At 45.3% G+C, this 22,035-nt stretch overlaps 1 protein-coding gene across 1 annotated transcript; it reads left to right on the top strand.

Annotated features, from left to right (window-relative positions):
* Positions 1-2,688: 2,688 nt before the first annotated feature.
* GIMAP8 (GTPase, IMAP family member 8) lies at positions 2,689-21,563 on the top strand. Its single transcript, XM_020871212.2, has 4 exons — positions 2,689-3,168; positions 11,653-12,319; positions 14,959-15,004; positions 19,306-21,563. Exons 2-4 carry the CDS (start codon positions 11,705-11,707, stop codon positions 19,953-19,955), a joined length of 1,311 nt encoding a protein of 436 aa, XP_020726871.1. The 5' UTR covers positions 2,689-3,168; positions 11,653-11,704; the 3' UTR covers positions 19,956-21,563.
* The last annotated feature ends 472 nt before the right edge of the window (positions 21,564-22,035 follow it).

The following is a 22,035-nucleotide window of genomic DNA, read 5'->3' as shown; positions in this document are numbered from 1 at the left end:
AGCGCTTGTAACAGCCATCCTGAATGAGCCTATTTTATTCTTGCGCCGTCTCTAGCTCCTAAATCTATCATAAATCTGTTCCTTTTTCCATCGTCCATTTTCCCTGTCACTGTTTCAGTTCAGGTCTTTATTCCTAGCGTGGACTATTGCAGTCGCCTCTCACTGGCCCTGCAGCCTGAGCCTGTTTCCTCCATGTGCTCAAGCTGCTCACCTTACTCTGCCTGCCCGTGGCATTGACCACTCTCCTGCCTGAAAGTCCTTCCCAGGGAAACTTCTAGATGCCCTTCAGGACTGCGGCTGGGCTGAAGCGCCCATATGCAGTTTCCTTCTCCTCAGTGCGTGGTGCTCTCCTCATTCTAGCACCTGCTGTGGGAAATGGTTGGCTTCTGGGTTGGCTGCTGAGTTTTTTTTTCCCACTTGATTGTTTCTCCATCTTGCAGGGTTGACAGGCTTTCTCTTTGCTTCCATGTCCCCCTGAACACACCTCTATAGTAGCATCTACACATGTTTTGTACCCACACATTTAGTCTCTTTCCCTTCATTTGATTGAACTCCTTGAGTCAGAGACGCATCTGGAGAGTCTTTGAGCCTCTGCGTCTGACACAGGGTTTGGTCCTGGTAGCTTCTTCCTTTCTTGGAAAACATGTGCCTTCCTGGCTTATCCTGTTTCTGGAAGTCCAGCCCCTCTTCCTCCCACTGCTGCCTTTGAGAGTCTGGAGGGGGAGGGAAGGAAGGGTGTCTTACTGGTAGAACCCTTGCAGAACCCCCTTAGTCAAGTCAGTTCAGTTCCGTCGCTCAGTCGTGTCCGACTCTGCGACCCCATGGACTGCAGCATGCCAGGCCTCCCTGTCCATCACCAGCTCCTGGAGCGTGCTCAAACTCATGTCCATCCAGTCGGTGATGCCACCCAACCATCTCATCCTCTGTGGGCCCCTTCTCCTGCCTTCTGGGGAGTGGTTTTGCTGCCCTTGTCATTACCCCCAAGGCCACTAGGGGGCAGAGAAGTCTCATCCTTCCCTGGATCAGGGCCCAGCCAGGAACAGCCACCTTCCCTGAACAGGTCCATTCCCCAGGAACCGATGTGTTGAAGATCATTTTGCAAACTGGTCGACTCAGCGAATAACCAACTTGCTAAATCATGGATGAGTTATTTGAAGCTTTGGTATTCCTCAGAGTGCTCCCCACAGCTTCTGTTTCATCTAAGAAGGAGGGAACTTTTCTTGATCTCAGTTCATCGTCTTCTCAGTTTTGGGGACATTATATCTCATCACGCCTGTCACTCTGCCATGACCTGACCTCCACTTCCGGCAGTGACACAGCTGGGATGTTGACTGACCAAGTGTCAGGCTTCTGCCTGATGGTTTTTAATGAGTCAATTTTATGTGCAGTGACCCAGTGCCCCAGGCAGGATGGAGAGAGTCTTCTTGGAGGAGGGTCCTCCTTACTAAGGAGTGGTGTTGGAGAAGACTCTTGAGAGTCCCTTGGCCAGCAAGGAGATCAAACCAGTCAATCCTAAAGGAAATCAACCCTGAATATTCATTGGAAGGACTCATGCTGAAGTTGAAGCTCCAATACTTTGGCCACCTGATGTGAAGAGCTGACTCATTGGAGAAGATTCTGAGGCTGGGAAAGACTGAGGGCAGGAGGAGAAGGAGGCGACAGGAGGAGATGGTTAAATGGCATCACCGACTCAATTGAGGATATGAGCTTGAACAAACTCAGGGAGATGGTGAAGGACAGGGAGGCGTGGTGGGCTGCAGTCCGTGGGGTCACAAAGACTCGGACACGACTGAGCGACTGAACAAGTAGGATAGGGGATGGGCGAGACTTTGTCAGTTTCCCCTCTTGGTGGCAGACTGAACTTGAAGACCAGCCCAGAGGGGAGGGGGACCCCACGGGGACAGAGCAGCCCCTCAAACCCGGTGCAGACCCACTGCTCCTCCTTCCACGGGGTCCCTGGAGGCTCAGCCCGCCTCAGACATTTCAAGGACTGCAGCCTGGTGAGGCAGTGCAAGCTCAAGGGCCTCTGCACGGTGCCTGAAAGTCCTCTCACTGGAAGGACGTTAAGCTAAGAGGAAAAAGTCAGTCACAGAGGACAAACACCACTGATTCCAGTCACCGGAAGTATCCCAAGCTGTCAAAAATCACAGACGCAGAAAGTCGAAGGTGGTTACCAGGGGCTGCAGGAGGGGCATTTGCATCTAATGGGCCTGGGGTTTCAAGTTTTCTGATGGAAAAGTTCTGGAACGCTACACAACGTGGAGAAGACACTTGATGCTGTTGAGCTGTACACTTAAAAATGGCCAAGATAGTGGATTCAGTGTTACACAGTGTGAGGTTTTTGTTTTTGTTTTTTTAACCACAGTGAAATAATATAAGGTCTTCCTCTGCGTACGATCTCCTCCTCTAGTAAGAAGCTTTGAACACTTAGGGATCAGGAAAAAGGGTTTTCTTTTATGAACTCTAGGAAAGCATCGGAAGTCTAGCATTTCAAATGTTTGACTAGCTCCGAGCAAAGAACTTGACTTCCTCCAGTAAGCAGCGCGGGTCCGAGGTCCCAGTTTCTCTGGGGATGGGATTCAAGGAGGGCCCCCCCTCGGAAGGCAGGAGAGCCGCTGTTACAGCAAGCCGGGAGCGCTGCTGCAGGGCCGAAGGAGGGCAGGGACGCGGTGGGAGAAGGTAAGCTGTGTTTGCGGGTGTCCACCCGGATCCAGAGGAAGGCTGGGGGCGGGGACCTGCGGACCCTCCCCACGGCTGGCCCGCTGCCCCCGGAGGCACCCCGTCCGGGGCCCTGGGCACAGCCAGCCTCCTCCTCCGAAGGCCCCTTCGGAAGCTCGGCTGGGGCTCCGCCCCTCGGCCCCGCGGGGGCCCGGCCTGTGGGCGAGCCGAGCTGGGTGGGCGCGGTCCCTCCCGGACTTCGACCGCCCTGATCCTGACGATCTCACCCCGCGCATCTGGCGTCGCTTTACTGAACTTCCCCTCCCACGGCCCTCGAAACCCATTTCTAGAAACCTCTTCCTCCTCCGAAGTGCTCCTGCCTCTGCCCTGCTCTTCCCGCGCGGCTCCTCCATCCCCTGAGCGGACCGAGCGGCCTCCTCACCCAGCCCAGCGGCCGGCGGGACCCGGCGGGGCTGAGGCTGTCGTGGGACACCGGGGCACCGGACCGAGGTGCGTGTGCGGCGGGTGCCTGGACGCGGGGCGGGGGGCGGGGATGGGGGAGGGGAAGGCGGCCGACCCCCAGGGCGGGGCACGGCCGCCTGGAGGGCTTGCTTTCGGGGGCTCTGGGATGTCTCTCCCGCTCCAGCCTGCAGGGCCGGGGTTTGGTGGGGGGCACCCAAAGGTTCCTGCCGTCCCGGGAGTCACGCCCGAGGGCAGCCTTCCCAGGAAGGGGCAGGTCTGGGAGAGGCTGCTCTCCCCACCTAGGGCTGAGATGAAAGCCTTGAAGAAAAACAAGGGGCGCGATCCGCTCCTCGAATCCCCTAATTTCACGACTGTGACACAGAGTACCCCACCCCACCCCCCCTGCCCTCAGGAATTCAGCGATAACTGCCTGCCTCCTTGAGAAGCAGGGGGCAGGAAAGCTGGCCATTTGGACACTGATTTTCCACATTTACTTTCCTGTTATTTCCCAGTTCAGTTCAGTTCAGCCGCTCAGTCGTGTCCGACTCTTTGTGACCCCATGGACTGCAGCATACCAGGCCTCCCTGTCCATCACCAACTTCCAGAGTCTACTCAAACTCATGTCCCTTGAGTTGGTGATGCCATCCAACCATCTCATATTCTGTCGTCCCCTTCTCCTCTCGCCCTCAATCTTTCCCAGCATCAGGATCTTTTCCAATGAGTCAGTTCTTCGCATCAGGTGGCCAAAGTATTGGAGCTTCAGCATCAGTCCTTCCAGTGAGCATTCAGGACTGATTTCTTTTAGGGTGGACTGGATGGATCTCCTTGCAGTCCAAGGGACTCTCAAGAGTCTTCTCCAACACCACAGTTCAAAAGCTCAAAAAAAAAAAAAAAAAAAAAGGAAAAAAAAAAAGCTCAAAAGATATTTCCCAGCCCTTGCACAATTAAGATTCCATTAACTGTGCATTGAAAGTGGTCAGTATTTGGTCAGAAAGCCAAAATACTTTCAGATTTTATCTAAAATTAAGCGTCCTAGGCTGTCACCTGTGAACTCTTTTCCTTCCTCCTGCTGGGCTGGGACTGAGATCTCTCCAGGAAGGGCTCCAGAAGCTTCTCTGACCAACTTTTTCTGTGCATGTGGACTGCCCTTGATATGGGAGGAAGCTTTGGTTGGATGGATGCCTGAAGCCATGATCCCCCTTGGGCTATATCCTGAGAAGAAGGCGGAGGCTGCCTCAGAATGTCAGCAGGAGTTCTGGAGAAAGTCTGTCTGTGTGTCTTTTTCTCTCGGTTGCTCTGTTGGGGTCTCCAGAGTGGTCTGGGAGATGATGAGGAAAATGTGAGTTATCAAGGAGAGAATGGGGGTGAGTTGGTTCCCTTTTGTCCTTAAAAGGATTTTCTGTACCCTTGGGAGAAAATGGTACAGGTTGGGCAATTGTATGTATATATATAGACACACACACACACAGAGGGAGAGAAAATTAGTTCTGATTCAGTATGGCATCATTGGCTGGAAGGAGTCTAATAAACACTCATCCATTTCATCATGATGAGGAACCATATGAAACAATGATGTGTACTTGGGAAATGAATTCTTTTTTTCTTTGGCCTGCTGAAGGTCTCTGCTTCCTTAAGCTTATTTACTCACTAATCTTTTAAAAAATTTAATGTACAAAAATATACCACTTCTTCATTAGATCAGGAAACAATATAAAGTCACTTCTCTTTTATTATTCAAAGTTATTCAAATTACTCTTTTATTATTTATTATTCAAAGGGAGACATCACTTCAGTCTCCCTCTCCACTTCTAAAAACAGTTTTTCTTCCTTTCCTCACATCTGTCACTCTCACCATTTATTTCACACCATTCATTGAGCATATACTCTATGCCAGACATAATATTATGACTCAGGGACATAGAGCAAGACAGGCATGGTCTCTGGGCTTATAGAATTTCATGCTAAGGGCAGCAAAGAGTAAATGAAAAACACAGTAACACTAGCTAGAAACAGTGTTACGATGGCAATAAGGAGAGTCAGGATATGGGGAATTAGGGTGAGGACGCCTTTATAGAGGGGTGTGTCTGGGTCAGAAGAGGCTCTTAGAAGAGTCCCAGCAGTGACTGGGCTTCTGTCCTTGCCGCAACCTTGGAGGTGTGTGTTCTGAGCTGAGATGGGCTTGCCTCTTGCATCGTGTGGAGATCCAGAAGATGCCTGTAGGGAGGAGCCCAGGCCTCCATCCATGGCCCTGATGAGCTTCTCCTCAGCTCAGCCCTATATTTCCTCTAAGGTGAAACTTCTTAAGGGCAGGTGTATGTCCTTTGCTACCTTCTCTGATTCCTTCCTCACAGTCTACCAATACTCTTCTCATAAGAGGTGGGAACTTTCAAATAGCTGCACAGAATAAGGGTTTTTCTCCTTCACATTCAGCTGTGGTTCTTCGTCCTTCAAGTCAATAAGCATCTGCTCAGTCATAGCGAGTATTTATCGAATGCCTTCTTGACCTAGATATGCTAGTGAATGAAACAGAACAAGTTCCTTCTAGTAATGGGGAGACAAAACAAGAAAGCAATAAGCAAGTGAATGCACCTTGCATTGAAAGTGGGTGCTGTGGAGAAAAAGAAAGCAGGGTAGGGGGATGGGGTGTGTTTGTGGGGTGTTGGGGGAGAGTAGCTTTTAAATATAGGATGACTGAAGAAGGCCTCTTGAACCACAGAGACAGGTCTGGTGGAGACCTAAAGGAAGTGAACCTGCCTGGCATAAGTTTGGGGAGAGAATGTTCTAGCTCAGGTGAGCCACCAGCATGAAGCCCCAAGGTCACATATTTGGGGACTTTCAGGGAGGCAGACAAAGCAAGGTGGAAACAGGTGGTGGATGAGGCCAGATCGGGTAGGGTCTTGTTCAGTTCAGTTCAGTCTAGTCGCTCAGTCATGTCCGACTCTTTGTGACCCCATGGACTACAGCACGCCAGGCCTTCCTGTCCATCACTAGCTCCCGGAGCTTGCTCAAACTCATGTGCATTGAGTTGGTGATGCCTCTGTGAAGACTTTGCCTTTTTTTGAATGGGTGGGAGGCCACTGGGGGACTTGGGGCTGATGAGTGATACCGTCTGTGTCTTAGTCAGAGTACTCTGACTATAGAAGGATGACAGATTCTAGGAGAAGGGTAGAAGCAGGAAGTTAAGTTATTGCAGAAGTTCAGTTCAATCTGGAAAAACCAGGAAGGGCTTGACATGGAGGTTACATGCTAAGTGGTGTAAAATGGAGGGTTTCCTGGCAGACAGGAGGTGGGGGTGCATAGTAGGGGGCTGGAAGTAAGGGAGCAGACATGAGGTGGGGTCCCTGATTGTGAAAGCACCTATGATTACAGGTCACACATTCCTTCCAAGCCCACAGGAGACATTTACAAAAATTTTATTCGGCCAAAAAGTTAACCTCTACCAGTGACAGCTATTTCATACAGATGTTGTTCTCTGACCATAGAGCAATAACATTCAAAAATATATGAAAAGACAGTCTCCCAATATATTTTTTAATAATCACTTTTTAAAATTTATGGGTTGGAAAGAAATCAAAGTTGAAATTAGAACATATTTAAAACTGATCAACAAAAAGCAGCAGCAATGAGATGTCAGTTCTTCTCAACCAAAGCTGTGAATTCAATGCAATAATGTTCAGCATTTCATTAGGAAAGTGACAACTGATTGAAAAATTCTAGAGAAGATAAAAAAGCTGAGAGTAGCAAGAAAATTTTGAACACGTGCAAGGGGTTGGGACTTGCTTGATCAGAAAAGTAGGACTTATTTTAAAATTATACTAATGAAGTCATATTGATTTTGGTGATTAAGGCTTTCTGGTTGACAAAGAGACCAAATCCAGGGGACACAACAGAGAACCTTGGGGCACACTAGGACAGTTGGGGTCCCTGGTACCTGACAGAATCATCTGGGAAGGATGGACTACTGGAGAAATGGACAAGGAAGCTTGGCTCTTTCTGTGGATTCTGAATCAGTTAGGAACTAAAGGTGACTCCCACCCAGACTTCTCAAACTTGAAGGTTCACGGGAATCACTTGGAATTTGTGAAACTACAGGTGCTGATGCAGGGGGCTGGGGTGGGGCCCAGGACTCTGCGTTTCTAACAGAAACCCAGTTGTTGGCAATATTGCTAATCTGTGAATCCCATTTTGAGTAGCAGCAGTTTAACTTGTAAGGCTATTAATTGTTTATTTAACCAAGGGGTCTCAAGGGTGTTCCAGCAGCTCAGTGACATCATCCGGGACCCTCTTTATCTTCCTGTTCTGCCGCCTCTAGCTTGGTGATGAATGTTGACTTCTCATCCCTCTTATTTGTTGCCTCATTGCCCACAATATCTGCTATGATTCCTGCAATCACAGTAAAATTTCATGCAGGAAGAAGGGGCAAGGGGTGACAACAGGAGCTCTTGATTTGAGTCTGCCCCTACCATCAGGAAAACAATAGCATTTCCAGAAGGCTCAAGCAAGTATTCCCTGAGCTCTCACCAGGGAGAAGGGGGTTCCATGGACACCCTTGGCTGGAAGGGAAGATGGGAGAGAGAATGTATTAGTTTCCTACTGTTGCTGTTACAAATTGACACAAACTTAATTGCTCAAAACCCAAAGATTTATTATTTGACAGCTCCGGAGGTCACAAGTCCTAAAATCAAGGTGCTGGGCAGGGAGAATCTGTTTTCTTGTTTTTTCCAGCTTGGCTCATGGCCTCTTCCTCCATCTTTTTTTTTTTTCCCTTTAATTTTTATTAGTTGGAGGCTAATTACTTTACACTATTGTAGTGGGTTTTGTCATAGATTGACATGAATCAGCCATGGATTTACATGTATTCCCCATCCCGGTCCCCCCTCCCACCTCCCTCTCTATCCAATCCCTCTGAGTCTTCCCAGTGCACCAGGCCCAAGCACTTGTCTCATGCATCCAACCTGGGCTGGTGATCTGTTTTACCCTAGATAATATACACGTTTCGATGCTGTTCTCTCGAAACATCCCACCCTCGCCTTCTCCCACAGAGTCCAAAAGTCTGTTCTGTACATCTGAGTCTCTTTTTCTGTTTTGTATATAGGGTTATCATTATCATCTTTATAAATTCCATATATATATGTTAGTATGCTGTAATGGTCTTTATCTTTCTGGCTTACTTCACTCTGTATAATAGGCTCCAGTTTCATCCATCTCATTAGGACTGATTCTAATGAATTCTTTTTAATGATTGAGTAATATTCCATGGTGTATATGTACCACAGCTTCCTTATACATTCATCTGCTGATGGGCATCTAGGTTGCTTCCATGTCCTGGCTATTATAAATAGTGCTGCGATGAACATTGGGGTGCACATGTCTCTTTCAGATCTGGTTTCCTCGGTGTGTATGCCCAGAAGTGGGATTGCTGGGTCATATGGCAGTTCTATTTCCAGCTTTTTAAGAAATCTCCACACTGTTCTCCATAGCAGCTGTACTAGTTTGTATTCCCACCAACAGTGTAAGAGGGTTCCCTTTTCTCCACACCCTCTCCAGCATTTATTGCTTGTAGACTTTTGGCTAGCAGCCATCCTGACTGGCATGTAATGGTACCTCATTGTGGTTTTGATATGCATTTCTCTGATGATGAGCGATGTTGAGCATCTTTTCATGTGTTTTTGTGCCATCTGTATGTCTTCTTTGGAGAAATGTCTGTTTAGTTCTTTGGCCCATTTTTTGATTGGGTCATTTATTTTTCTGGAGTTGAGCTGGAGGAGTTGCTTGTACATTTTTGAGATTAGTCCTTTGTCTGTTGCTTCGTTTGCTATTATTTTCTCCCAATCTGAGGGCTGTCTTTTCACCTTGCTTATAGTTTCCTTTGTTGTGCAAAAGGTTTTAAGTTTCATTAGGTCCCATTTGTTTATTTTTGCTTTTATTTCCAATATTCTGGGATGTGGGTCATAGAGGATCCTGCTGTGATTTATGTCAGAGAGGGTTTTGCCTATGTTCTCCTCTAGGAGTTTTATAGTTTCTGGTCTCACATTTAGATCTTTAATCCATTTTGAGTTTATTTTTGTGTATGGTGTTAGAAAGTGTTCTAGTTTCATTCTTTTACAAGTGGTTGACCAGTTTTCCCAGCACCACTTGTTAAAGAGGTTGTCTTTTTTCCATTGTATATCCTTGCCTCCTTTGTCGAAGATAAGGTGTCCATAGGTCGTGGATTTATCTCTGGGCTTTCTATTCTGTTCAGTTGATCTATATTTCTGTCTTTGTGCCAGTACCATACTGTCTTGATGACTGTGGCTTTGTAGTAGAGTCTGAAGTCAGGCAGGTTGATTCCTCCAGTTCCATTCTTCTTTCTAAAGATTACTTTGGCTATTTGAGGTTTTTTGTATTTCCATACAAATTGAGAAATTATTTATTCTAGTTCTGTGAAAAATACTGTTGGTAGCTTAATAGGGGGTTGCATTGAATCTATAGATTGCTTTGGGTAGAATAGCCATTTTGACAATATTGATTCTTCCAATCCATGAACACGGTATGTTTCTCCATCTGTTTGTGTCCTCTTTGATTTCTTTCATCAGTGTTTTATAGTTTTCTATGTATAGGTCTTTTGTTTCTTTAGGTAGATATACTCCTAATTCCAAAACCAGACAAAGATGCCACAAAAAAGAAAACTACAGGCCAATATCAATGATGAACATAGATGCAAAAATCCTTAACAAAATTCTAGCAAACAGAATCCAACAACATATTAAAAAAATCATACACCATGACCAAGTGGGCTTTATCCCAGGAATGCAAGGATTCTTTAATATCTGCAAATCAATCAATGTAATACACCATATTAACAAATTGAAAGATAAAAACCATATGATTATCTCAATATATGCAGAAAAAGCCTTTGACAAAATTCAACATCCATTTATGATTAAAACTCTCCAGAAAGCAGGAATAGAAGGAACATACCTCAACATAATAAAAGCTATATATATGACAAACCCACAGCAAGCATCACCCTCAATGGTGAAAAATTGAAAGCATTTCCCCTAAAATCAGGAACAAGACAAGGGTGCCCACTCTCACCACTACTATTCAACATAGTTTTGGAAGTTTTGGCCACAGCAGTCAGAGCAGAAAAAGAAGCAAAAGGAATCCAGATAGGAAAAGAAGTGAAAATCTCACTGTTTGCAGATGACATGATCCTCTACATAGAAAACCCTAAAGACTCTCCCAGAAAATTACTAGAGCTAATCAATGAATATAGTAAAGTTGCAGGATATAAAATTAACACACAGAAATCCCTTGCATTCCTATACACTAACAATGAAAAAACAGAAAGAGAAATTAAGGAAACAATACCATTCACCATTGCAACAAAAAGAATAAAATACTTAGGAGTATATCTATCTTCCTCTATCTTTAAAGTCAACAGTGTAGCATTTTCGAGCCTCTCTGTCTCTAATCTCTGCTTCTGTTCTCCCATCTCTTCTCACTCTGGAACCTCTCATAATGTGATTATATTGGGCCCACCTCGGTGACCCTCATGGCTAAGTCGGTAAATAATATGCCTGTAATGCAGGAGAAACCCATGGATGGAGGAGCCTGGTGGGCTACAGTCCATGGGTTTGCCAAGAGTTGGACACAACCTAGCGACTAAACTGCCACCACCACAGTGACCTAAGGATGTCTCTCCATCACAAGTTCCTTAGTTACACTGGCTAATCCCTGTACCAGGTACAGTAATGCACTTGGTCACAAATTCCAGGGATTAATTAGCACATGGCCATCTGTGTCCCCCCCCCTTTTTTTAAAAAAGGGGAGCTTTATCCTGTGTATCTCAGTGAGTGTCTAGATTTCCTCCAGCATGTAGAGTTGGTGATGTGTATAGAGAAGGGGTTGGTGTTTGTTTAGGCAATCAACAATATTTTGACATTTTTACCAATATGGGTTTATTTTTAAGTTTATTTTGTTTTTGCTTTGTTTTTTTTTTTTTTTGGTGTTGGGAGTACAGATGAATTTTATTTTCTCCTTCATCATTTTTGAGGTTTTCCCAAATTTTACAATAAACACTTCTAACTTCATAAACCCCACTCCTTCCAATCTGATTTTCAAAAAGAAGGAAACTGGAGGGTGGTGAAATACCCAGCTCTGAATTGAGGTCTAGCTAGCAAGAACATGGGTTTGTTTTAGAGACAAGAACACAGAGAAGAGTCTGGGAAACAGGATTCCTTGTCCCCATCTAGTCTGAGTCTAGGACCTCAGTTGTCCAAATCCTCGGAGAAAGGAGTCAGAAAGAGAAGGTACTTTCACGCTGGTCCTCTAGTCACTCTGTGAGTTGGTTACTGAAAGGGAAAGTGGCTCAGTCGTGTCTAACTGTAGTCCACGGAATCCTCCAGGCCAGAATACTGGAGTGGGCAGCCTTTTCCTTCTCTAGGGGATCTTCCCAACACAGGGATTGAACCCAGGTCTCCCACTTTGCAGGGGGATTCTTTACCAGCTGAGCTTTGATTACTGATGTGTTGCTTTTTGCCCCAACAGAACCACTCAAAGCCCAAGTCAGGAGAGCAAGTCAGAGCGGGGCTCCTCCACGATGGAAGTGAGGCTTCTTCTCTTAGGGAAGCATGGCGCAGGGAAAAGTGCCACAGGAAACAGCATTCTGGGAAAAGCCGTGTTCGAGTCCAGGTGCAGTGAGCAGCCATTGACTAAAAGGTGCCAGAGAGAGAATGGGGTCACGCAGGGGAGGGAGGTTGTGGTCATCGACACCCCCGACCTTTTCTCCTCAATAGATGACATCGCTTGTGTGGATAACAAGCGATGCAACATTAAGCACTGCTTGGAGCTCTCGGCTCCCAGCCTCCATGCCCTGCTTCTGGTACTTCCCATTGGCAACTGTACGGTGGAGGATGGACAAACAGCTGAGCACATCCAGAAGGTGTTTGAAGCGAAAGCCAGGAGGCACACCATTATCGTCTTCACTTGTAAGGACAATTTGAAGGATGGCTCGCTGGAGGAGTACGTTAAAAGCAACTCACCTGTTCAGGACTTGGTTCAGTGCTTTGGTGGTCGATACTGTGCTTTCAACAACAAGGCAACTAAGGATGAGCAGGACGCCCAGGTGAAGGCGCTCCTCTGCAAGGTCCAGGATTTGGTGGAAAACGAAGGACCATTTGTGGTGAACTTAAGGGATGAAGACGGTAGATTCCAGGTGAGAATTCTTGTTAACATCTCCAAGGATCTCTGTTGTTAGAACTGGTGAGATAAAGGCACAAATAAGTGAAATGTTGCATAGGATTTTTGTTTTTTTTAAGGACATGGCAACCCACTCCAGTATTCTTGCCTGGGAAATCCCAGGGACAGAGGAACCTGGTAGGCTACAGTCCATGGGGTTGCAAAAATGTCAGGCATGACTTAGCTACTAAACAACGACAGCAACAAGGGGACATTTGTCCATAAACTGGAAAGATGAGGCTACTTTACTGGCAAATTAATAGATACATTTAAGTCCTTTTCTGACTTTACCCTTCATAGCACTGGACACACAAATGACTCATTAAACCCCCTCTTCCCATGACTTCAGTAAAAGCTCACTCTCCTTGTTTTCTTCTCTCTTGCTACCACAGAGGTTGCTGAGTCCACCTCTATGACCTCTAACAGCTGACATCTTCAGGGCTTGGTTCAAGCCCTTCCTCCAGTCTTGACAGGTTTTTCTCCCTCAGGTGACTCCACGATTTTACAGCTTGGAGCTTCAGCTGTGGCTAACAGTTTCCAAATTAATCCCTTCAGTCTAGGCCCTTCCTCTGAGTTCTGATTCCTTTATCTATCCAATTGCTATTTGACATTTCTCTCTTGATGGATCTCAAAATTAACATATCCAGACTTTTGTCTTTCCATCTGAAATCTGTACGACTTCACTTCTCTTCTCAATCCCGCCAATGACTGTTCTGGTCACCATGCTCTTCAAACCTAAGCTCAGATGTCAGCTTTGATACCACTGCCAGCTGGCATCTGGCTTCCAGGGCATCATCATCTTGTGTGACTGAGGCACCTGGAAGCCACCTGCTTCTCTCTGTCACCATGACTACCCTCTGATCCAGGTCAGCCTCTTTTCTTGCCTGTTCAGTTCAGTTGCTCAGTCATGTCTGACTCTTTGCGATCCCATGGACTGCAGCATGCCAGGCCTCCCTGTCCAACACCAACTCTTGAAGTTTAGTCAAACCCATGTCCATCAAGTCAGTGATGCCATCCAACCATCTTATCCTCTGTCGTCCCCTTCTCCTCCCACCTTCAATCTTGCCCAGCATCAGGGTCTTTTCAAATGAGTCAGTTCTTTGCATCAGGTGGCCAAAGTATTGGAGTTTCAGCTTCATCATCAGTCCTTCCAGTAAATATTCAGTACTGATTTCCTTTAGGATGGATTGGTTGGATCTCCTTGCTCTCCAAGGGACTCTCAAGAGTCTTCTTGCCTGTACTATTTTACAATTACTATACTAACAATGTTCCCCCTCATTCATTCTTGTGCCTTACCCTTCCTGTGCCCATCCATTTTGCACAAATAGGTGGAGTGCTATTTTAGTTGATTTTAAGATTTAAGAAACATTTTATTTATTTATTTTTTATTTTTGGCTGTGCTGGATCTTCATTGTCGCCCGTGGGCTTTTTCTAATTGGGACAAGTGGGGGCTACTCTAGTTGCAGTGTACCGGCATCTTATTTCGGTGGCTTCTCTTTTTGTGGATCACAGACTCTAGAGTATCCAGGCTTCAGTAGCTTTGGGACTTGGACTCTAGAGCACAGGCTCAGTAATTGTGGTACCTGGGCTTAGTTGTCCCCAGCATATGGAATCTTCCTGAACCAGAGATTAAGCCCATGTCCTTCGCATTTTCAGGCAGATTCTTAACCACTGGACCACTAGGGAAGTCCCATGATTTCATGCCAGTTTAACTGTGGGGAGTGAGGCTTCTCCAGGCAGGTGAAGGGGATGCTAATTATGTGTTTGGCTGTCCATCCTTCACTGTCTCCAGTTGCTTGTCTGGATGTAGAAGGATCCAAATTGTGCTGGATCTCACATTGGAAGTGTCATCTCTCTCCTGGGGGTGCAGTGAAGGAAGAAGACCTTGGAGATAACATGGGAAGCTTGATTTCCAATCTCCTCCCTTCCTTGTCCTTCAAAGGCACTGCACAGGCCTCACTTGACTAGTTTCTTCTTCTGGGGAGTCAAGAAGCTCTCCGTAAGCTTCTGGATTTTCTCCAGGAATAGCAAGAACCCTGGGAGACTTTGGAAATAGTATGGGCTTCCCTGATGGCTCATAGTGGGGACTGTGGGGAAGTAAATTTAGAAAGTGCTTTAGGGACAATCCCTGGGTGAGATGGCATCTGTGGGGCTCTTCTGAGCCCCACAAACCCATCTAGACATGGAAGCAATCTAGATGTCCATCAAAAGGTGAATGGATAAAGAAGCTGTGGTACATATATACAATGGAATATTATTCAGCCATAGAAAGGAACACCTTTGAGTCATTTTTAATGAGGTGGATGAACCTAGAATACAGGTAGATGAACCTAGATACAGAGTGAAGTAAGTCAGAAAGAGCTAAACAAAGAGAAACCCAACCTTCTTACTTCTGGGAAGCCTATCGCAGCAGTAGCAACAGTGGGGTCCCAAGATTAGTTTCATTATGGACGAAACTACACAGGCCAGCACAGGACTATGACCAGGACTGTGATTTGACTACATCCTAATTATCAAATTACTCTGAATTATATTCTTGTCTCCACTCCTTTACATTGTGAAAAAATGAGATTTTAGGTCTGTGTGCCTCATTTTCCCTTTTCATTTTCTTTCTAGGATTCTGTGAATGAAGAACCATCTCAGAGGAAGGACCATCCACATGGTAAGATAATCCTTAAAAACTGTTAAGCTCATATCTGTATTCTGTTGAATGCATCATGCATCAAAATAAAGTGGAAAATTATCTAGATAAGTTAGAACAAAAACTCATCCTGTAATAATGAGCGATGTTAAGCATCTTTTCATGTGTCTGTTAGCTATCTGTATGTCTTCTTTGGAGAAATGTCAGCTTAGGCTTTCTGTCCACTTTTTGATTGGGTTGTTTGTTTTCCTGGTATTGAGTTGCAGCACTATTTGCAATAGCTAGGACATGGAAGCAATCTAGATGTCCATCAACAGATGAATGGATAAAGAAGCTGTGGTACATATATACAATGGAATATTACTCAGCCATGGAAAGGAACACATTTGAGTCAGTTTTAATGAGGTTGATGAACCTAGAATACAGGTAGATGAACCTGGAATACAAAGTGAAGTAAGTCAGAAAGAGAAAAACAATTATTGTTTATTAATGCATATTTACAGAATCTAGAAAAATGGTACTGATGAACCTATTTGCAGGGCAGCAATGGAGACGCAGACACAGTGAACAGACTTGTGGACATGGTGGGGGTGGGGAGGAAAGGGTGGGATGAATGGAGAGATTGTAGCATGGAAACATATACATTACCCTATGTAAAGTAGATAGCTAGTGGGAATTTGCTGTAGACTCAGGGAATTCAAACCGGGACTCTGTGGCAATCTAGAGGGGGGGATGAGGTTCAAGAGGGAAGGGCCATATCTATATATACCTATGGCTGATTCATGTTGATGTATGGTGGAAATCAACACAATATTGTAAAGCAATTATCCTCCAATTAAAAATAAATATTTTTTTGGAAAAAGCTGGAAAAAAATAATGCATCCTGGAGCGCTAGCTCAGGTTGGGGCCCACAATTTGTCCCTGAGGGAATCTCAAACACTTGTGAGTAGGTGCAGCACCAACAGAGGTTCTGGATGTGGCAAGGGTGCCCCCAGCCTTCTTGCAAATATTTCAGAGCTGGGCTTGCCTCTTGCAGCTTCTTTCCTGACTCAGCCTCTTCTTCCAGTCTGGGATCCCAATGTTGGACTCCTGCTGGGAAGCAGAATATAACTCCACGTGTATGCCTGCTCAGTGGTGCCTGACTCTTTTTGACTGCATGGACTGTAGCACACCAGGCTTCCCTGTCCATCACCAACTGCTGCTGCTGCTGGTGGTGGTGGTTTAGTTGCTAAGTTGTGTCCGACTCTTGTCATCCCAGCACTGTAGCCTATCAGGCTCCTCTATCCATTGGATTCTCCAGGCAAGAATACTGGAGTGGTTTGCCATTTCCTTCTCCAGGGGATATTCCTGACCCAGGAATCAAACCAGGGTCTCCTCCATTGCAGGCAGATGATTTACCAACTGAGCTATGAAGGAAGCTGAGCATCTCCTGGAGTTTGCTCAAATTCATGTCCATCGAGTCAGTAATGCGATCCAACCATCTCACCTTCGGTTGTCCACTTCTCCTTCTGCCTTCAATCTTTCCCAGGATCAGGGTCTTTTCCAATGAGTCAGTTCTTTGCATCAGGTGGCCAAAGTATTGGAGTTTCAGCTTCAGCATCAGTCCCTCCAATGGCTCTTCAGGACTTATTTCTTTTAGGATTGACTGGTTGGATCTCCTTGCAGTCTAAGGGACTCTCAAGTTGGGACTTCTCCAACACCACAGTTCAAAAGCATCAATTCTTCGGCACTCAGCTTTCCTTAAAGAGAGCTTTCTAAAGAAAGCTGTGCCACCTAGGAAGCCCAAAATAACTCCATGGATAACACTAAACAGAATAACATCTGCAGAATTCAGTGATGGAGCTCAGTATCCATGTGGTGATTGCCTTTAATGGTGTATCATGCACAGAGCATGAGTCAGTATGCACTGATCTGCCTCGTTCTTTTCAGTGGATGTAACTGGTTCATGATATGGGCATACACAACTAATGCAGCCATTTTTATTGTTGTTGATGGACTCCTGGGTTATTTCCAGGCTAGTTCTGTGCAAGAACTGAATATTTCACACTAAGATAGATGAGATCTGTGTTCTTGTAGGACTTCTCAAAATAATAATTAAATTTACAATTTTAATACTGATAATTTTTGCAGCTGAGGGCTTCCCTGGTGACTCAGAGAGTAAAGAATCTGCCTGCAATGCAGGACCGACACTGAAAATGAAAGTGAAGTCACTCAGTCGTATCTGACTCTTTGCAACCCTATGGACTGTAACCCACCAGACTCCTCTGTTCATAGGAATTTCCAGGCAAGAATACTGGAGTGGGTTGCCATTTCCTTCTTCAGGGGATCTGCCCAACCCAGGAATCAAATTCAGGTCTCCCACATTGTGGGTAGACTCTTTACTGTCTTGAGTCACCAGGGAATCCTGACATTATGTGCTGGGAAATATACTGGGTTGGCCAAAAAGTTTGTTCAGATTTTTCCCATCACATTCTATGGAAAAATCTGAAAGAACTTTTGGCCCAACTATATATATATATATAAAGCCCATAAATTATTTAATCTTCATAGCATATAATATATAATCCTCACAATAACCCAACAATATAGTCCTCATAACAATCCTATAAAGAAGGTGCTATTTTCATTATTCTCATTGTACAGATGAGTGAAGTTAACCAGAAATACATGAACTTAGACAGTGGTAGGGAGTTAAAATTCTGTCGATGGCCTTCAGCCAAGACCCCCAGAAATATTTCTGTTACTGAACAAAATTGGGTTGAATGATTTGAGACAGTAAGGGAGTATCACAAATGATGGGGACCAAGAAGCACCTCAGAAATGATGGGGTTGGAGAAGACTTTCTATAGGATGTTGACTTGTGTGAGCTGATTTTGGGGGAAAGTATTAACTCTCCCAGGCTTCCTTGCTGGCTCAGCACTGAAAGAATTTGCCTGCAATGCAGGAGACCCAGGTTCAATCCCTGATTCAGGAAGATTCCCTGGAAAAGGGAATGACAACCCACTCTAGTATTCTTGTCTGGGAAATCCCATGGACGGAGGAGCCTGGCGGGCTGCAGTCCATGGGGTCATATAGAATCAGACATGACTGAGTGGCTAACATTTACTTACTTACTGAGCCACCTGGAAGTCCTGACTTGGTCTCTAATTTTCTCCTGACTCTTCTCCTGTCTCTTCAACTGGATGGTGAGCACCTTGAGGGAAAAAGTTGACCTTTTCCATCTCTTGTCTTCGCTGCAGTGTATCTGTTGCCCAGGACTTAGCACTTGGGTGCTGGTGATGAGACAGTAAAGAACCAAGAGAGTGGATAAAGAGGTCAAGGAGGGGGAAAGGTAGAGGCAGAGGGAGGGGGAGGAGAGGAGAGGGGAGGAAGAGAGAAGAGTAAAACCAACGATCCAGGACTGTCTCTTGGCTCATTACTCTTCCCTCTGTTGGAGAAGGGGGGTCATTTTAACTGCACAAGGACAGGGAGCCTGGGTGCTCCCAAGGATCATGCCCCACATGGCCTTATGTGGGTTTGATTGATCCAGCCACACTACCCTACCCACAGCTTAAGCAGAAGTCCCCATCTACTCAGTGCTACAAGTTCTATTGCCCTGAGCTGAGATTCTTTCAGCCTAGTTCTACTCATCCCATTCTCTTCTGCTTCAAAGATCCTCACTTGGAATGAACATCAGACCAAAAGGAGCATATCTGTTCGTGTGCCCTTTCACATTCTTAATGGAGATCCTAAAAGCACAGGCACGTGGGAAAGTCAGAGGGGCTGTGTGGAGGAAGCCTGACTTGAAACAGGCTTTGGAAAGTGGATAGAGTTTAGACGACTGGGCAGAAAGCTCCAGAGGGTACACTAACTAGCAACTTGAAGCAAGGATGTAGAACTGAGCATCTACTTGTGAGGGGACCAAGGGGCGTGGTCTTGATGGAGATGAAGGGCTCACACCTCTAGATGTGGAATGGGGACGTGAGACCAGATTGTAGAGGTAGGTGGTAACCATACTGTCTCAGGGTATGAGAGAGAGACTTAAGATAAACATTTTTTTTTAGCCTATAAGTATAACTATGCGATTGTGGGTTCAGGATAAATAATTCAATAAGTTCTCCTGGAAAGAAGAGCATGAGATAGGCTTCTTTCGCTCTTTGTTTTGAAGTAGATATTAGTAACGGTAAAAATTCACAATTGAGAACTATGAGGCCTGAAGGGAAGAGTGAGATCACAGTACAACTGCAAAGTCATAAGGAAAACCCCAATAATATGTATTGTAAGAGCTCTGTGCATCTCTGATCTCATTTATAGGGTAATGTCTCCTGCTTTCCTTTCAACAGAGCCCCTGCACATTATCCTCATGGGGAAGAGCGGGACTGGGAAGAGTGCCAGTGGGAACACCATCCTCAGGAAGACGGAGTTCCACTCTCAGCTAAAAGCACAGCCGGTCACCACAAGCTGCCAGGTCGGCAGGACAATGTGGAATGGGCAGGATATTGTGGTTGTGGACACTCCATCACTCTGTTGGGAGTCCAGAGCTGAAGGGGATCTATCCCAGGTCAAGAAGGCAGTCAATGAGTGTAGGTCCCACTATAAAGAAGGGAGTACAGTTCTGGTTGTGGTGTTACAGCTGGGACGGATCACTAGAGGGGACAAAAAGGCAGTGGTGGACCTAAAGTGCATCTTTGGAGCAGAAGCTATGGAACACATGATCGTGCTGTTCACCTGGAAGGAAGACCTAGAGAATGGCAACCTTGATGATTATGTCAATAACACAGATAACAAGTATCTTAAGAACATAATTAAAAAGTGTAAGGGGAGATATTGTGGTTTTAATAACAAAGAAACTGGCCAAGCCAGGGAAGACCAGGCAAAAGAGCTTTTGACAATGGCCAGTAAAGTGATAAAGTGTGGTGGACAGCATAAACATCCCAGTACATGGCATGTAGGCAAAATAATAAAAATAAGGAAAAGCTCTCCAAATTACTAAGTAATTTAAAGGAAAGGTTCTAGGAAAATGAAATGCTTGGGGTCTCTTTAAGTTGAAGATACTCTCAGGCTACAAGCATGGTGGGGTGGGGGGCATGGCAAGGGGATGGGAAGAGGAACCACGACTTTGAGAGCTTGAGAGATGAATGCATCTCACCTTGTGATGCTTCAGCTCTTTGCAGATGGGGCATGTAATAGGGGGTAATAAAGGAGAAAGAAGAAATAAGGTAGGGAAATCTGCAAAAAGGCTTCAGATATTAGGCTGATATTAAGGATCAGAGTCAAATCACAAGAATCACTTCACCTGTGTAGGTAGATTGGAGTCAGGACAGACACTGGGACTATGGCCAAGGAGAGCCTGGGGTCAGAATACAGATAGTCACATGAGAACCAGGGGATTCAGCTACATGAGAGTAAGACAGTGTCCTGCCAACTCCTGGGCATGGCAAAACAGAGAAGTTGGACTCCTGTGAGCCTCTCTGTTGCTGAGCACTGCTTGCCAGGTTCTCCCAGCCTCCCCATCTCCCCCAGGGGCGCTCTCAGGACCTTCTTTTCCTCATGTGGTTACTCTTACTCCTTTCCTTGTTCCAAGCTGGAGTGGAAAGTGGGCCCGTCTACCCTCCATTGCTCTCCCTGAGGAAATGGACATGATCTCTGAAGTATCAAAAGATTTAATTGCTAATCATTCATGGTGACACAGACTAGAACAAAAATGAGAAGCATGGTAAATTGCTAATTAGATAATCTTGCAAAATTTAAAATTCTAAGTAAAATTCTAGATTTCCTTTAGAATTTTCAGGAAAAGTAACTGAAAACTCCTTTGCATTTCTTTCTCTCTTCGTCTCCCTTTCTCTTTCTCTCCACCCCCATCTCTCCCTGAGGCTTGTGCATGCATGCTCAGTCATGTCCAACTCTTTATGACCCCACAGACTGTAGCCCACTGTGGACAGGCCCCTCTGTCCATGGGATTTTCCAGGCAAGAATACTGGAGTGGGTTGCCTTATCTTCCTGCAAGGGTTCTTCCCAACCCAGAGAATGAACCCAAGTCTCCCATGTCTCCTGCATTGGCAGATGGATTCTTTACCACCAAGTCAACTGGGAATCCCCTCCCCAAGGCTTAGGAACTCAAATAATAATGGCTTACACATTAAGGGTTTATTGTGTGTCTTATGTCAAGAAATCCAGGAGTAAGCAGTTTGGGGGAAGTGTAGCACTGACATTCCAGTGTCTTTCTGCCTTTCTGCCCCTAGTCATTAGCATGGGTATCTCCATACTTAAGGTTGCTTCTTGGTTTCTACTCATGGCTAGGCAGATTATGTTGAGAGCTACCTAGTGTGGGTGATAAATGAGAACTATGAAATCTCCCAGTTAGGTGTAAGGTCAGATGTTTTCAATACTAACCACTTTATATATGTTTTGAGGACATGATCTATGTCATCTGCTTTTTAAAAATTTCAAAATATCAGGTTATCTCAAGATTAACCCATTTATAAGAGCATGGACTGTCATCACTAATACTTTTTACTCTGTATAACCCTTAATAAATTCTGGAAGGTGTGTGTAAATATATTCAGTTGAGTGAAATAATAAAGATGAAATATATTGTGAATTCATGTCCTCCTCATGATTCCTATTTTTCTGACTTGGGGGAAGACCATGCTTCCATAGAGAGGAAATGAAGATGTTTAGATACCTTGACTCTGATGAAGTTTTTGCATCTTTGATGCATGAAGACCTTTAAACTGGGTGTCAGTCACTTTACTATGCTTCCGCCAACTCAAGAATCTTCTACTCTGTGCATTTCACAACAGTGAGGACAAACAAAAGTAACTGGTATTAGAGCCAGGTACATAGGAGGAATAAAGTCTAGAAGCCATTCTGTGCCTCTTGCCACAGCTTCCCTTTGGCTTAAATGTGGGAACAAATCCCAAGGTGCTACCCGTGATTGAGCAGGTGACATCGGACCTGCATGAGGTGGGTAATGTGTGGGCTGAGCAACATGATGTACATTTTCAGAGGAGAGGAGAAAGAGGCAGGAAGAATATTTGAAAAAATAATGGCTGCAAGCTTCCAAAATTTGA

The sequence above is a fragment of the Odocoileus virginianus genome, chromosome 1 (assembly GCF_023699985.2).
Source record: "Odocoileus virginianus isolate 20LAN1187 ecotype Illinois chromosome 1, Ovbor_1.2, whole genome shotgun sequence".
Taxonomy (NCBI): Eukaryota; Metazoa; Chordata; class Mammalia; order Artiodactyla; family Cervidae; genus Odocoileus; species Odocoileus virginianus.
The sequence above is the reverse complement of the archived record's forward strand: the minus strand, read 5'-3'. Positions and strand labels throughout refer to the sequence as shown.